This window comes from Oncorhynchus clarkii, chromosome 1 (assembly GCF_045791955.1).
Source record: "Oncorhynchus clarkii lewisi isolate Uvic-CL-2024 chromosome 1, UVic_Ocla_1.0, whole genome shotgun sequence".
Classification (NCBI taxonomy): Eukaryota; Metazoa; Chordata; class Actinopteri; order Salmoniformes; family Salmonidae; genus Oncorhynchus; species Oncorhynchus clarkii.
The window spans coordinates 58,856,568-58,871,968 of NC_092147.1; the positions used below are offsets into that span (position 1 = coordinate 58,856,568).

The 15,401-nt window shown below is 43.4% G+C and overlaps 1 protein-coding gene across 2 annotated transcripts in view; it reads right to left on the reverse strand.

Annotated features, from left to right (window-relative positions):
* Nucleotides 1–15,401, reverse strand: part of LOC139409577 (anthrax toxin receptor 1-like) — a 60,105-nt gene that overhangs the window by 21,647 nt on the left and 23,057 nt on the right. For both annotated transcript variants that reach the window (XM_071154943.1, XM_071154951.1), the window contains exons 12-16: nucleotides 7,020–7,098; nucleotides 5,889–5,984; nucleotides 5,697–5,735; nucleotides 5,379–5,477; nucleotides 5,047–5,214 (exon numbers count right to left, since the gene is read on the reverse strand). In XM_071154943.1, coding sequence (XP_071011044.1) covers nucleotides 5,047–5,214; nucleotides 5,379–5,477; nucleotides 5,697–5,735; nucleotides 5,889–5,984; nucleotides 7,020–7,098 — 481 coding nt within the window. The remainder of the gene's footprint in view (nucleotides 1–5,046; nucleotides 5,215–5,378; nucleotides 5,478–5,696; nucleotides 5,736–5,888; nucleotides 5,985–7,019; nucleotides 7,099–15,401) is intronic.

Consider the following 15,401-nt stretch of genomic DNA (forward strand, 5'->3'; position numbering starts at 1 on the left):
GCCTGGAGAAAAAGAGATGAGTAGATATGGATCAAGAGGCCACCAGCATTGCAACATAAAGGAGTAAGACAAGTGAGGGGGGATAAGATATAAAGCCAGTGGCTTGAAAGTGTCACAAGGTCAGAAGCAGAAACAGAGTGTGTGGAACCAGCAGACAGATACCCTCGAACAAAATGTTCAATACTGAACATTCTACTGGCTATTCCCATCAGCGCCAACCATGCAGACCAAGATACAACATGACATAAGGTACTGTATATGAAGAAGGTAAAGCATATGACTCTTCCAGTAGGTATGACAACTTCTGTTTGATAGTCAGATCTGAAGCTGAAGAAAGCCGGCTGCTGTCTAACACGTCTAACCCTTCACATCCGCGTTGCATAAAGACTTAAAACCTCTTAGATGTAAAGTCCCCCTGTTTAGGGGATGTGCGTGGTTCTGGTACCAAATAGCTTGCATTAAGCGATAGACCTGTTTCCCCCAGACACAGTAGTATATTTTCTGAGCCAGTTTGATGTAGGATGTGAAACCTGAAACCACTTGCAGCTGGGATGTCTCTCCGACCATTTCATTCACTCTTTAGACTCTCCATCAACTCCTGGCTAAACCATATATCACACTGACAAAGCACATGCCTGCAATCCTTACATTATAGCACAGCAGGAAGGAGTGGTTTTGTCATGGTAGCACATTCAGAGATCGATTTATAGCCATTAATCTAAAATAAATGATAGATTTTAAACACAATAAAACTGTTCTGTTTAATATGAGATGAAAGGCGAGTTCCTAACAAGTTCAGGAAGCAAATGTAGAGCTCTGTGAGACGTTCACAGCGATAGGGGCAGATGTTTTGATCAAGAGAGACCATTAGAAAATATTCACTAAACATGCAACGTGTTTTTCTTTACCCCTTTTTCTCCCTAATTTCCTTGTATCCAATTTGTAGTTACAGTCTTGTCCCATCGCTGCAACTCCCGTACGGACTCGTGAGAGGCAAAGTTCGAGAACCGTGCGTCCCCTGAAAACACGACCCCCCAAAGCTGCTCTGCTTCTTGACACACTGCTCGCTTAACCCAGAAGCCAGCTGCACCATTGTGTCGGAGGAAACAAGGTCGAGAGCCCTGCGTCCTCCGACACATGACCCCGCCAAGCCGCACTGCTTCTTGACACAATGCCCGCTTAACCTGGAAGCCAGCCACACCAATATGTCGGAGGAAACACTGTACACCATATTTAGAAAGCATATAAGTGTAGTCTGGCTCAGTTGATTGAGCGTAGTCTGGCCCAGGAGTGGGAAGGTGAACGGAAAGGCTCAGGAGCAACGAACCGCCCTTGCTGTCTCTGCCTGGCCGGTTCCCCTCTTTCCACTGGGATTCTCTGCCTCTAACCCTATTACAGGGGCTGAGTCACTGGCTTACTGGGGCTCTCTCATACCGTCCCTGGGAGGGGTGCGTCACCTGAGTGGGTTGAGTCACTGATGTGATCATCCTGTCTGGGTTGGCGCCCCCCCCTTGGGTTGTGCCGTGGCGGAAATCTTTGTGGGCTATACTTAGCCTTGTCTCAGGATGGTAAGTTGGTGGTTGAAGATATCCCTCTAGTGGTGTGGAGGCTGTGCTTTGGCAAAGTGGGTGGGGTTATATCCTTCCTGTTTGGCCCTGTCCGGGGGTGTCCTCGGATGGGGCCACAGTGTCTCAGCCTCCAGTATTTATGTTGCAGTAGTTTGTGTCGGGGGGCTAGGGTCAGTTTGTTATATCTGGAGTACTTCTCCTGTCCTATTCGGTGTCCTGTGTGAATTTAAGTGTGCTCTCTCTAATTCTCTCTTTCTCTCTTTCTTTCTCTCTCTCGGAGGACCTGAGCCCTAGGACCATGCCTCAGGACTACCTGACATGATGACATCTTGCTGTCCCCAGTCCACCTGGCCGTGCTGCTGCTCCAGTTTCAACTGTTCTGCCTTATTATTATTGGACCATGCTGGTCATTTATGAACATTTGAACATCTTGGCCATGTTCTGTTATAATCTCCACCCGGCACAGCCAGAAGAGGACTGGCCGCCCCACATAGCCTGGTTCCTCTCTAGGTTTCTTCCTAGGTTTTGGCCTTTCTAGGGAGTTTTTCCTAGCCACCGTGCTTCTACACCTACATTGCTTGCTGTTTGGGGTTTTAGGCTGGGTTTCTGTACAGCACTTTGAGATATCAGCTGATGTACGAAGGGCTATATAAATACATTTGATTTGATTTGATATACGTCCTTTTAAGCCTCATTCATATAGTTTAATTGAATAGGAAATACATAATTAAATATTTCATATTTTCGATCATATTTGTACTGTGTACTTGAGCTTGTGTCCTCAAAAGTGACTACACCTCAGCAATTTATAACTATTTTTACCAGACAGGTTAGATTTTAACCGGGAGACAAATTCACCTTTCAGCCGGACAATAACCTAAAACACAAGGCCAACTACACACTGGAGTTGAAGATGTTGATTGTTCCTGAGTGGACCTAGTTACAGTTTTGACTTAAATCGTCTTGAAAATCAATGGCAAGACTTGAAAATGGATGTCTAGCAATTTTCAACAACCAATTTGACAGAGCTTGAATGATTTTGAAAAGAATAATGTGCAAATATTGTACATTCCAGGTGTGCAAAGCTCTTAGAGACTTACCCAGAAAGACTCACAGCTGTAATCGCTGCCAAAGGTGATTCTAACATGTATTGACTCAGGGTGTTGAAAACTTATGTAACCAAGATATACTGTATTTGTAGGAATGTTTTGCAAATTTTAGAATTTATCTTCCACTTTCACATTACAAAGGATTTTGTGTAGATTGTGGACAAAACGGGCCTCCCGGGTGGCGCAGTGGTTAAGGGCGCTGTACTACCAGAGACTCTGGGTTCATGCCCAGGCTCTGTCGTAACCGGCCGCGACCGGGAGGTCCGTGGGGTGATGCACAATTGGCCTAGCGTCGTCCGGGTTAGAGAGGGCTTGGCCGGTAGGGATATCCTTGTCTCATCGCGCACCAGCGACTCCTGTGGCGGGCCGGGCACAGTGCGTGCTAACCAAGGTTGCCAGGTGCATGGTGTTTCCTCCGACACATTGGTGTGGCTGGCTTCCGGGTTGGATGCGCCCTGTGTTAAGAAGCAGTGCGGCTTGGTTGGGTTGTGTATCGGAGGACGCATGACTTTCAACCTTCGTCTCTCCCGAGCCCGTACGGGGGTTGTAGCAATGAGACAAGAAAGTAGCTACTAAACAATTGGATACCACGAAATTGGGGAGAAAAAGGGGTAAAATATAAATTATTAAAAAAAATATATATTTCAAAAAGATTGTGAACAAAAAAATTGAATTAAATCAATTTGAATCCCATCTTGTATCAAAGCAAAATGTGGAAAAAGTCAAGGGGTGTGAATACTTTAAGGCACTAAATATTCTGAGAACATTGTAACCATGTATATATATAGATAAGTTCTGCTTGACCTTAAGGGAATGTTCTCCTAACTTTAACACCAAATAATGCAAAATAAATTCTCTGAAGGTTTTTGTTAACATAGATGGAATGTTCTCCGAACTAATGGAAAACTGGAAACTCAAACATTTGGTAACTTAACATTACAAAAACATTGTTAGCTGGGGAGGAAGAGGAGGAATAAGAGAGTGAATAAAAAAGAGGAGTTAAGAGAGAAGAGTGAAGATATCACATTTGCATACGTATTCAGACCCTTTACTCAGTACTTTTTTAAAGCAGCTTTGGTAGTGATTACGGCCTCGAGTCTTCTTGGGCGTGACGCTACAAGCTTGGCACACCTGTATTTGGGGAGATTCTCCCATTCTCTGCAGATCCTCTCAATTTCTGTAAAGTTGGATGGGAAGTGTCGCTGGACAGATATTTTCACGGCTCTCCAGAGATGTTCGATCGGGTTCAAGTCCGGCCTCTGGCTGGGCCACTCAAGGACATTCAGAAACTGTCCCAAAGCCACTCTTGCATTGTCTTGGCTGTGTGCTTAGGGTCGTTGTCCTGTTGGAAGGTGAACGTTCACCTCAGTCCTGAGCTCTCTGGAGCAGGTTTTCATTAAGGTTCGCCTCTGTACTTTGCTCCGTTCATCTTTCCCTCAATCCTGACTAGTCTCCCAGTCTCTGCCAAAGAAAAACATCCCCACAGCATGATGCTGCCACCACCATGCTTCACCGTAGGGATGGTGCCATGTTTCCTCCAGATTGGTATTCAGGCCAAAAAGTTCACTCTTGGTTTCATCAGACCAGATCAGATCTTGTTTCTCATGGTCTGAGAATCCTTTAGGTGCCTTTTAGCAAATTTCAAGCAGGCTGTCATGTGCCTTTTACTGAGGAGTGGCTTCCATCTGGCTACTCTACCATAAAGTCCTAATTGTTGGAGTGCTGCAGAGATGGTTGTCCTTCTGGAAGATTCTCCCATCTCCACAGAGGAAATCTGGAGCTCTTACAGAGTGACCATCGGGTTCTTGGTCACCTCCCTGACCAATGCCCTTCTGCCCCGATTGTTCAGTTTGGCCGGGCGGCCAGCTCTAGAAAGATCTTGGTGGTTCCAAACTTATTCCATTTAAGAATGATGGAGGTCACTGTGTTCTTGGGGATCTTAAATACTGCAGAAATGTTTGGAACCCTTCCCAGATCTGTGCCTCGACCCACAATCCTGTCTCGGAGCTCTACGGGCAATTCCTTCAACTTCATGGCTTGGTTTTACTCTGACATGCACTGTCAACTGTGGGACCTTATTTAGACAGGTGTGTGCCAAGTCATGTCCAATCAATTGAATTTACCACAGGTGGACTCCAATCAAGTTGTCGAAACATCCTGAGGATGATGAAGGGACACAGGATGCACCTGAGCTCAATTTCAACTCTCATATCAAAGGGTCTGAATACCTATGTAAATAAGGTATTTCTGTATTTTATTTGTAATAAATTTGCAACACATTCAAAAAAATGTGTGTTTCGCTTTGCCATTATAGGTTATTGTGTTTTGAAACCCGAATGAGCTAGCAATGTTCTATGTTTGTGTGTTACCTGTATAGGTGTGTACCACCTTCTGTCCTGAGGAGGTTTCCAGGGCTTGGGTGTGCGTGGTTTGGGTTGGTACGCTTCATACTCCTGTTCAGGCATCTTCACCACTGCATTCTTAGGCTTGTCTAGCTTAGCCCCTTCCTCTGTAGAGCCTTTATCCCCCCACCGCACCTACACACACACACACACACACACACACACACACACACAAAAGACAGGAATTCCTTTCATACAATTCTATATTATCTGATATCCATTTCCGCACAGGGTCGGCACTGCTATAATTTGTGTGTGTGTGTGTGCGCGCGTGTGTGTGTGCGTGCTTGAAGGTATACCTCCATGCGTTTGATGCCCCCCACCCCTCTCCCTCCGTAGTAGGATGCGTCCACTGTGGGCCATCGCATTTTGGGCATACCATCTTCATCATCAGACTCCTGACATGGGAAGAGTTAGTTAGGAGTTGAGGTTTAAATTAAAGGTTTTATTTGTATAAATATGAGTATGGGAGTGGAGGTGTACACTGTGTAACCATTCAGACATGTAGAGGAGTTTCCTTGGGTGACCACACAATTAAATATAACACTAGAATGGACATTTGCATCCTAGCAACATCAGGAAAACAGAATTTTATAATATCTATGTGTGTGACTTACTGGCTCTGGGGGAGGAGGTGGTGGGGGCTCTTTAATGACCTGGAGAGAGAACCATTCACATTGAACAAGTAAATCAGGAAGAAGATACATTAAACACAACAAAACATCCTCCCTCTCTATATGCAAAATAACTACAATTCCCATAGTAATACCCCTGACTCTACTGAATGAAGACACAAGAGCTAGTCTTACCAAGGTGCAGCAGAGGGGCCAGAACCACCACATGAACAGCAAGCCCAACAAAAGTGTCAGAACTAGCAATGAGATCAGCAGGAGGGTCCCATCAAACTGCACAGAGAGACACAGCAAAGGTGTAATTGCAAACCAATATGGTATCTTGTTTGGAGTTAGACTGAGATGAGATTGAAGGGGGGCTGTTTACTGGATTACGGTACAATTCTGGTGTGACTACAGACAGATCAAAAGATGAAGGAGAGAACATACCCACAGCCTCCTCTGATGACAGAGAGAGCAGAGGAGACCGCAGAGAATAGGCAGAGGGAAAAAAGAGGAGGAACTATAGGAAGAACAGAAATACAAAAAGGGCAAGATTATACCAAAGAACATTATTTTGAATTGCTTCAGGATATGTGTTGCTGAATGTTGCTTACCATTTCAGAACGTTGCTTTAGTGCTTATTTTTTATTTATTTAACTATGCAAGTAAGTGAATAAGAACAAATTCTTATTTGCAATGACGGCCTAGGAACACTGGGTTAACTGCCTTGTTCAGGGGGTAGAACAACAGATTTTTACCTTCTCAGCTCGGGGATTCAATCCAGTAACCTTTTGGTTACTGGCCCAACGCTCTAACCACTAGACTACCTGCCGCCCCAAATAAGTTATTATTTTTTTTACAACAAAATCAACATTTTTGATGTAAATGGTGTGTTATGGAAGAAGGGTCCAGTCAACTTTTTTGTGATTTCACATGTTTTTGAGAAACCCAAAACAGAAAATCCCTTCTTCATCCTCGTTGTGTGGTATGGGAGCCCGTAAAACACATGAACAAAGGCCACGGAAATACTCAAATATATCCCGTTAGAACTGGAAAAGCTCTTATTATAGTGACGCAGGTCTTTCAATGTTGTGCACATGAAACTGTGTCATTCGCAAAGTTATATTTAATTTTGTTGCGACTCGAGCGATACCTCTCCCTTCACTCTACAGGTAACTGCCGAAATAAAGGAAACACTTGAGTAAATAAGGGATACAAAGTATATTGAAAGCATGAGGTGCTTCCACACAGGAAGTCCCAGACAATTATTATTATTCTGTCATTTTTGGAGCCTTTGTTCATGTTGTTGAACATCGCTGTACTCACACATTCGATGGTGGTGATGTGAACAGAACTGGTGATGTAGGAGAGTCCTTCATTCATACTGACCTGGAGATAGATCACCCTGTAACACACACACAGCACTACATTACCCATCAACCCTCACAACACACATTTCAGAACCCATATTTTTTGCCCCCCCAAATCCCCTGAAAAAAACACATCCATGCTCTTTTCAGACTTAAGCTTAAGATATACCTTATGTACTGTAAGTAAACAATGCAAGTACACAATTAGTTACTTACAATGGCTGTTCTGCGTACTTGCGTACCAATAATATGTGCAGCCCACAATTTGAGTCTCTATGCAATCACGCAGGATCGCCATTTTGCATAGTTAATTGAGTTATTGCGTTGCATACTTGCATAACGTCGCTGTCGTATTAAAAACTTGTAACAACATCTTTGCCAATTTTAGCAGTAACTCCCCTCAATGTACTCGGAACATTTCATGACTCTAGGACCAAGAATACTTACTCAAAATACTTGCTGAAGTTGCACAATTGCGTGTTCGCTAATTGGGAAAATAGTTTCTGTTTTGAAGATAAAGGTAGAAATGAGGCTGTAGCATGAACGCAAGACATTACATGCATCATGTCAAGGGACACGTGGATGCCCACCTGCACACAGATCTACGTTTGATACTCATGGCTTTCTTTAGAAATCTGAAGCATGAATAAGATCTAGGCCATTAACACATTCCTGTCTCCGTCTCTGTCTGTTCTTGCTCTCTTTCACTAATACCTGCTTTCGGACAGCCATCCCATTTGGCCCTGTGGACTTTGGTTCGGTATGGGACCTGTAAGGCTTACCGTGTTGGGGAATGCGTCTTTACGGGGTCAGGGTAGCAAAGTAACATTTGTTAGGATTGCATTGTCGACTGCCAGCAAGTCTTTAAAAAGGATGGGACCTGTGGACTTTGGGTTGATTCCAGAGTCCCAATGTGGAAAGTTGTCATTAGGCCACTGAACGACTTCCCCGCCCTAATGTTAGTGCTTCTATCTACAACACAGATCGTGGAGACACATACAGAGGGGAGGAATGTACATGTGTGTTTGTGTGTGTGTGTTTGTGTGTGTAGGGTTGTTGCAAAAAAAAACTCTACTAAATAGTGATTTGAGGTTGGTGGGTTGATATTTGAGAGGAGAGTGTGTAAGTAAGTTGTAATGATTTAGGAGGCATGAGAAGAGAGGGGTCATTGAGAGTGTGGTTTAGGACTGAGGGAGGGGAGGGAAGGGAAGGGGGAGGCTAGGGGAAGGGGGGTTGAGGTCATTTGAGGGTGGATGAGAAAGGAGGGAGCAGACAAAGACAGGAAATGGAAAAGGGAGAAGGGGGAGGTGAGGAGAGGCGAGAGGGAGTACATCCCCCCAGACTCCCTTCTAGGACCTCCCCCTCCCTCTCTCTCTAACAGAATGGAGAGAGAAAACAAGAGAAAACCAGAGATCACTACTGAGACTCACAGAAAAATATGTATTCCCTCTCCCTTTTCCCCCTTTTCTTTTGCCTCTGTACCTCTATCTCTATCTCTCGCTCTCTCTCTCTCTCTCTCCCTCTTTCTCTCTCTGGGCAGGCAGGGGGCACAGCGCGATCAGCACCCTGGTGACAGAGCCATCGTACCACCCATCAATCAGCCCTCCGCCATGAGTGTGTGTGTATATGTGTTTGTGTAGCTTCTTCCAGAAGGTTTCCAGTCACCATATGCTTGCGTGACAGCAGCAATGATGACTTCATCATATGAGACAGGGCTGAGGGGTGTGTGTGTGTGTGTGTGTGTGTGTATGTGTGTGTGTGTGTGTGTGTGTGTGTGTGTGTGTGTGTGTGTGTGTGTGTGTGTGTGTGTGTGTGTGTGTGTGTGTGTGTGTGTGTGCGTGTGCGTGTGTGGGGGGGCTTACATCTCATGGGCCCTCAAATGCTCTTAAACATTTCAAATATACACTGAGTATTCAAAACATTAAAACACCTGCTCTTTCCATGACATAGACTGACCAGGTGAATCCAGGTGAAAGCTATGATCCCTTAGTGATGTCACTTGTTAAATCCACTTCAAACAGTGTATATGAAGGGGAGGAGACAGGTTAAAGAATGATTTTTAAGCATTGAGATAATTGAGACATAGATTGTGTATGTGTGCCGTTCAGAGGGTGAATGGGCAAGACAAAGAATTTAAGTGCCTTTAAACTGGGTATGGTGGTAGGTGCCAGGTGCACCGGTTTGTGTCAAGAACTGCAAAGCTGCTGGGTTTTTCACGCTCATCAGTTTCCCGTGTGTATCAAGAATGGTCCCACTATCCAAAGGACATCCAGCCAACTTGACACAACATTGAAGTCAACATGGGCCAGCATCACTGTGGAACACTTTCGACACCTTGTAGAGTCCATGCCCTGACAAATTGAGTCTGTTCTGAGGGCAAAAAGGGGAGGGGTTTGGTATACTAAGTGCAGTTTGACATACAGTATTGTTAATGACACATAACCAAACCATCAACCATCCTGTTTTTAAAAATAACCTTATGATTTTGCATTTTCAGACAAGTGTGAAAGATAGAAATATGATGACCTTTAGGGTAAACACATAAAAACAGGCCTCATCGTCTCGCCCTTGGGTTGTTCACAGTTGATTTCCTCTTACTCACATGCCCCAAGTGTTGTTGGTCGAGCATGTGCTAATGGGGTGACTCAGTAACAGTAATAGAACAACACAGAGACTCATGGGCACCATTATGGGCACAGAAATGGAGAAGCAGCACAATTATGCCCATAGGGAGTGGGGGGGTGTGGGTGTGGTTGTGGGAACCAGCCAACCTGACAGCCAGGTATTGACTGCTCCTTTCTACCCTTCTAGTTTTTGCTGAACAGTATACAAGCAGTTGGTTTAAGGGAGTGAACATGATTTATAATAAGGGTTACATTGAGAAAATCAAACCCCTGAAATGCAAATAGATGGCCCTCCCTTCAGCAAAACATATTTTACCTAAACCGTCCCTGAGAGCTTAAAAAAAAAACAAGTGACCCTCCCCTATAACCAAAATAATAATGAAAACAAAGTGGATAGAAGAGAACATGTCTACTGTTTACCCTCGCTTCTTGGACAGACCAGAGTTTTAGATATGCAGTTTTAGAATAAGTTCTTTGTTCAGTAAGCATTACATGTCAACGTGGGCTACGGGCCAGAAGGTTGTGGGTTTGCAGACCGTGTGGACAAGAGTAGGGGTGGAAAGATATCTTTTATATTAAAAACATTGTGCCTTTTAAAATATGTTCATGCAATTAACCTTTATTTTTTATTTTTTTACATATCACCAGAAACTTAATACCACACAAATTACTGAAATTACAGGCTAAGAATGGACAGAGAGATAGGCCTATGTGTTTATCTTGTCACGTTTCTCCAATGCCAAATCAGTGTGTCTTGTTTGCAACGAAACTGTCCCTGTTTGCAAATAATTAATAAATCTGAGCCATCATTAGGCAACTGAGCATGGTACTTAAAAAAGTTAGGCCTATCTTTCCACACCAGACAGACGCAGAAAAATGTAAGCTATTAAATAACTGAAGGATCCGCCCCTTTTTATCAATTTTAGCCTAAAATGACATACCCATATCTAACTGCCTGTAACTTCCCTGTTGCTTCAGGGAAGCAAGGATATACATATTCTTGGTATCATGAAAGGAAACACTTTGAAGTGTGTGAAAATGTGAAAGGACTATAGTAGAATATAACACAATAGATCTGGTAAAAGATAATACAAAGAGAAAACCAACCATTCTTTTGTATTTTTTTGTACCATAATCTTTGAAATGCAAGAGAAAGGCCATAATGTATTATTCCATCCCAGGTGCAATTTAGATTTTGGCCTGTAGATGGCAGCAGTGTATGTGCAAAGTTGTAGACTGATCCAATGAACCATTTCCATATTTCTGTTGTGCCTAATTTGTTTATTAATAACTTTTCATGTTCAAAATCGTTCACTTTCCTCAAACAATAGCATGGTATTATTTCACTGTAATAGCTACTGTAAACAGTGCAGTTAGATTAACACGAATTTAAGCTTTATGCCATTATCAGATATGTCTATGTCCTTGGAAATTTTCTTACTTACAACATGCTAATCGCATTAGCCTACATTAGCTCAACCGTCCCGTGGATGCTACACCGATCCCAAATAAGTTTTTAAAGATTGTTGTACACCAACGGAATCAATCCAACTTGAATGAGCTGGAGCAGTTTGCCTTGAAAAATGGGCAAAAATCCCAGTGGCTAGATGTGCCAAGCTTATAGAGACATACCCTAAGAGACTTGCAGCTGTAATTGCTGCAAAAGGTGGCTCTACAAAGTATTGACTTAGGGAATTATGCACGCTCAAGTTCTGTTTTTTTGTCCTATTTCTTGTTTGTTTCACAATAAAAAATATTTAGCATTTTCAAAGTGGTAGGCATGTTGAGTAAATCAAATGATACAACCCCCCCCCAAAATGTATCTTAATTCCAGGTTGTAAAGCAACAAAATAGTAAAAATGCCAAGGGGGGTGAATACTTTCATAAGCCACTGTACAGGTACAAATGACCTCAACCCCTATACAGCCTTGATACTGTTATGTAATTTTCTTTCTTATGTAATTTTCTACTTTAGTTTATTTAGTAAATATTTTCTTAACTCTATTTCTTGAGCCGCATTGTTGGTTAAGGGCTTGTAAGTAAGCATTTCACAGAAAGGTCTACACCTGTTGTATTCGGTGCATATTACAAATCAAATTTGAAAGGTGCGAAAGGTGCTTCAACAAAGTACTGAGTAAAATATCTGAATACTTTAGTTTTTTATTTTATAATTTTGCAAACAATTCTAAAACTCTGATTTTGCTTTGTCATTATGGGTTATTGTGTGTAGATTGATGAGGGGGGAAAACATTTGAATTAATTTTAGAATATGTCTTTAACGTAACAAAATGTGGAAAAAGTAATGGAGTCTGAATACTTTCCTAATGCACTGTATATCATTGTTTAATTTCTTTGAGGCTGATTTTGCTTGGGAAGTAATCTAAGTCTGTCACTATCAATTGGTTAAGCTATTCGCATTCTGTACAATAGAAGATGTTTAAACAAAGACAGCTTTTAGGGAAACACTTCTTCAAAGAAGAGTAGCTAGCAGTTAACAAAAAAATACAAAAGAACGGTTGTTTTTTTCTTTGTATTATCTTTTACCAGATCTATTGTGTTATATTCTCCTACATTCCTTTCACATTTCCACAAACGTCAAAGTGTTTACTTTCAAATGGTACCAATAATATGCTTATTCTTGCTTCAGGGCCTGAGTTACAGGCAGTTAGATTTGGGTATGTCATTTTAGGCGAAAATAGAAAAAAAGGGGAGGATCCTTAAGAGGTTTTAAGTCTTACCACAGATTCTCAATTCAATTGAGGTCAATTGAGGTCCGGGCTTTGACTAGGACATTCCAAGACATTTCAGTGTTTCCCCTTAAACCACTCGAGTTTTGCTTCAGCAGTATGCTTAGGGTCATTGTCCTGCTGGAACATGAACCTCCGTCCCAGTCTCAAATCTCTGGAAGACTGAAACAGGTTTCCCTCAATAATTTCCCCGTATTTAGCGCCATCCATCACTTCTTCAATTCTGACCAGTTTCCCAGTCCCTGTCAATGAAACATCCCAGCGTGATGCTGCCACCAACATGCTTCACTGTGTGGATGGTGTTCTCGGGGTGATGAAAGGTGTTGGGTTTGTGCCAGACATAGCGTTATCCTTGATGGCCAAAAGCTCAATTTTAGTCGAACCTGACCAGAGTAACTTCTTCCATATGTTTGGGGAATCTCTCAGAATTGGTCTTGTGGACAGATACTCATATTTTTTACAACCCAACCCTGATCTGTACTTCTCCACAACTTTCTCCCTGACCTGTTGGAGAGCTCCTTGGTCTTCATGGTGCCACTTGCTTGGTGGTGGTGACCCTTGCTTAGTGGTGTTACAGACTTCGTTTCAGAACAGGTATATATACTGAGATCATGTGACAGATCATGTGACACTTAGATTGCACACAGATGGACTTTATTTAACTAATTATGTGACTTCTGAAGGTAATTGGTTGCACCATATCTTAATTCGAGGCTTCATAGCAAAGGGTGTGAATACATATTCATGCACCACTTTTCCATTTTTTTTCCCTCAACTTTTTTGAAACAAGATCTTTTTTTAATTTCACTTCACCAATTTGGACTGTTTTGTGTATGTCCATTACATGAAATGTAAATAAAAATCTATTTCAATTACAGGTTGTAATGCAACAAAATAGGAAAAAAGCCAATGGGGATGAATACTTTTGCAAGGCACTGCAGGTAGGGGTAAAGAGACCATGAATAGATAATACACAGTGAGTAGTAGCAGTGTAAAAACAAAGGGGGGTCAATGTAAATAGTCCGGGTGGTCATTTGAGAAATTGTTCAATAGCCTTAAGGCTTGGGGATAGAAGCTTTTAAGGAGCCTTTTGGACATAGACTTTGCACTCCGGTACTGATTGCCGTGCGATAGCAGAGAGAATAGTCTATTTCTTGAACTGCATTGTTGGTTAAGGGCTTGTAAGTAGGCTTTCCTCTGACACCGCCTAATAAATAGGTCCTGGAAGAAAGGAAGCTTGGCACAAGTGATGTACTGGGCCATACACACTACCCTCTGTAGCGCCTTACGATCAGATACCGAGCAGTTGCCATACCAGGCAGGGGTGCATTTTCAGGCCTGTTCAGACCACTTTTTCCTGTAGTCCACAATCAACTCCTTTGTCTTGTTCATATTGAGGGAGAGGTTGTTTTCCTAGCACCACATTGCCAGGTCTCTGACCTCCTCCCTATCTCATCGTTGTCTGTGATCAGGCCTACCACTGTTGTGTTGTCAGCAAACCTAATGACGGTGTTGGAGTCATGGTTGGCCATGCAGTCGTCGGTGAACAGGGAGTACAGGAGTGGCCTAAGCACGCACCCCTGAGGGGCCCCCGTGTTAAGTATCAGCATGGCAGATGTGTTGCTTCCTACCCTTACCACCTGAGGGTGGCCAGTCAGGAAGTCCAAGATCCAGTTGCAGAGAGAGATGTTCAGTCCCAGGCTCCTTAGCTTAGTGATGAGCTTTGTGGGCACTATGGTGTTGAACACTGAGCTGTAGTCAAAGAACAGCATTCTCACATACGTGTTCCTTTAGTCCAGGTGGGAAAGGGCAGTGTGGATTGCGATTGAGATTGCGTCATCTGTGGATCTGTTGCGAATTGGAGTGGGTCTAGGGTTTCTGGTATGATGGTGTTGATGAGCAGCCTTTAAAAGAACTTCAGTGCTTTGGGGCGGTAATCATTTAGGCACGTTACCTTCGCTTTCTTGGGCACAGGGACTATGGTGGTCTGTATGAAACATGTAGGTATTATAGACTCGGTCAGGGAGAGTTTCAAAATGTCAGTGAAGACTGGTCTGCACATGCTTTGTTGGTCTGCTTTGTTGGTCTGCGCATGCTTTGAGTACACTTCCTGGTAATCCGTCTGGCCCGCGGCTTTGTGAATGTTGACCTGTTTAAAGGTCTTGCTCACCTTGGCTAAAGAGAGCGTGATCAAACAGCTGGTGCTCTCATGCATGTTTCAATGTTGCTTGCCTCGAAGCGAGCATAAAAGGCATTTAGCTCATCTGGTAGACTCGCGTCACGGGGCAGCTTGCGGCTGGGTTTCCCTTTGTAGTCTGTAATAGTTTGCAAGCCCTGCCACATCCGACGAGCGTCAGAGCCGGTGTAGTAGAATTCAATCTTAGTCCTGTATTGACGCTTTGCCTGTTTGATGGTTCGTCTGAGGGCATAGCAGGATTTCTTATAAGCGTCCGGATTAGTGTCCCGCTCCTTGAAAGCGGCAGCTTTAGCCTTTAGCTTGGTGCGGATGTTGCCTGTAATCCATGGCTTCTGGTTGGGATACGTACGTGCGGTCGCTGAGGGGACGACGCCATCGGTGCAGTTATTGACGAAGCCGGTGACTGAGGTGGTAAACTCCTCAATGCCATTGGATGAATCCTGAAGCATATTCCAGTCTGTGCTAGCAAAACAGTCCTGTAGCGTAGCATCTGACCACTTCCGTATTGAGTCTTCTTGGATATGATGCTACAAGCTTAGCACACCTGTATTTGGGGAGTTTCTCTAATTTTTCAGGTCTCTCCAGAGATGTTTGATTGTGTTCAAGTCCAGGCTCTGGCTGGGCCAGTCAAGGACACTCAGAGACTTGACCCGAAGCCACTCCTACATTGTCTTGGCTGTGTGCTTAGGGTCATTGTCCTGTTGGAAGGTGAAGCTCCACCCCAGTCTGATGTCCTGAGCACACTGGAGCAGGTTTTCATCAGGTTTCTC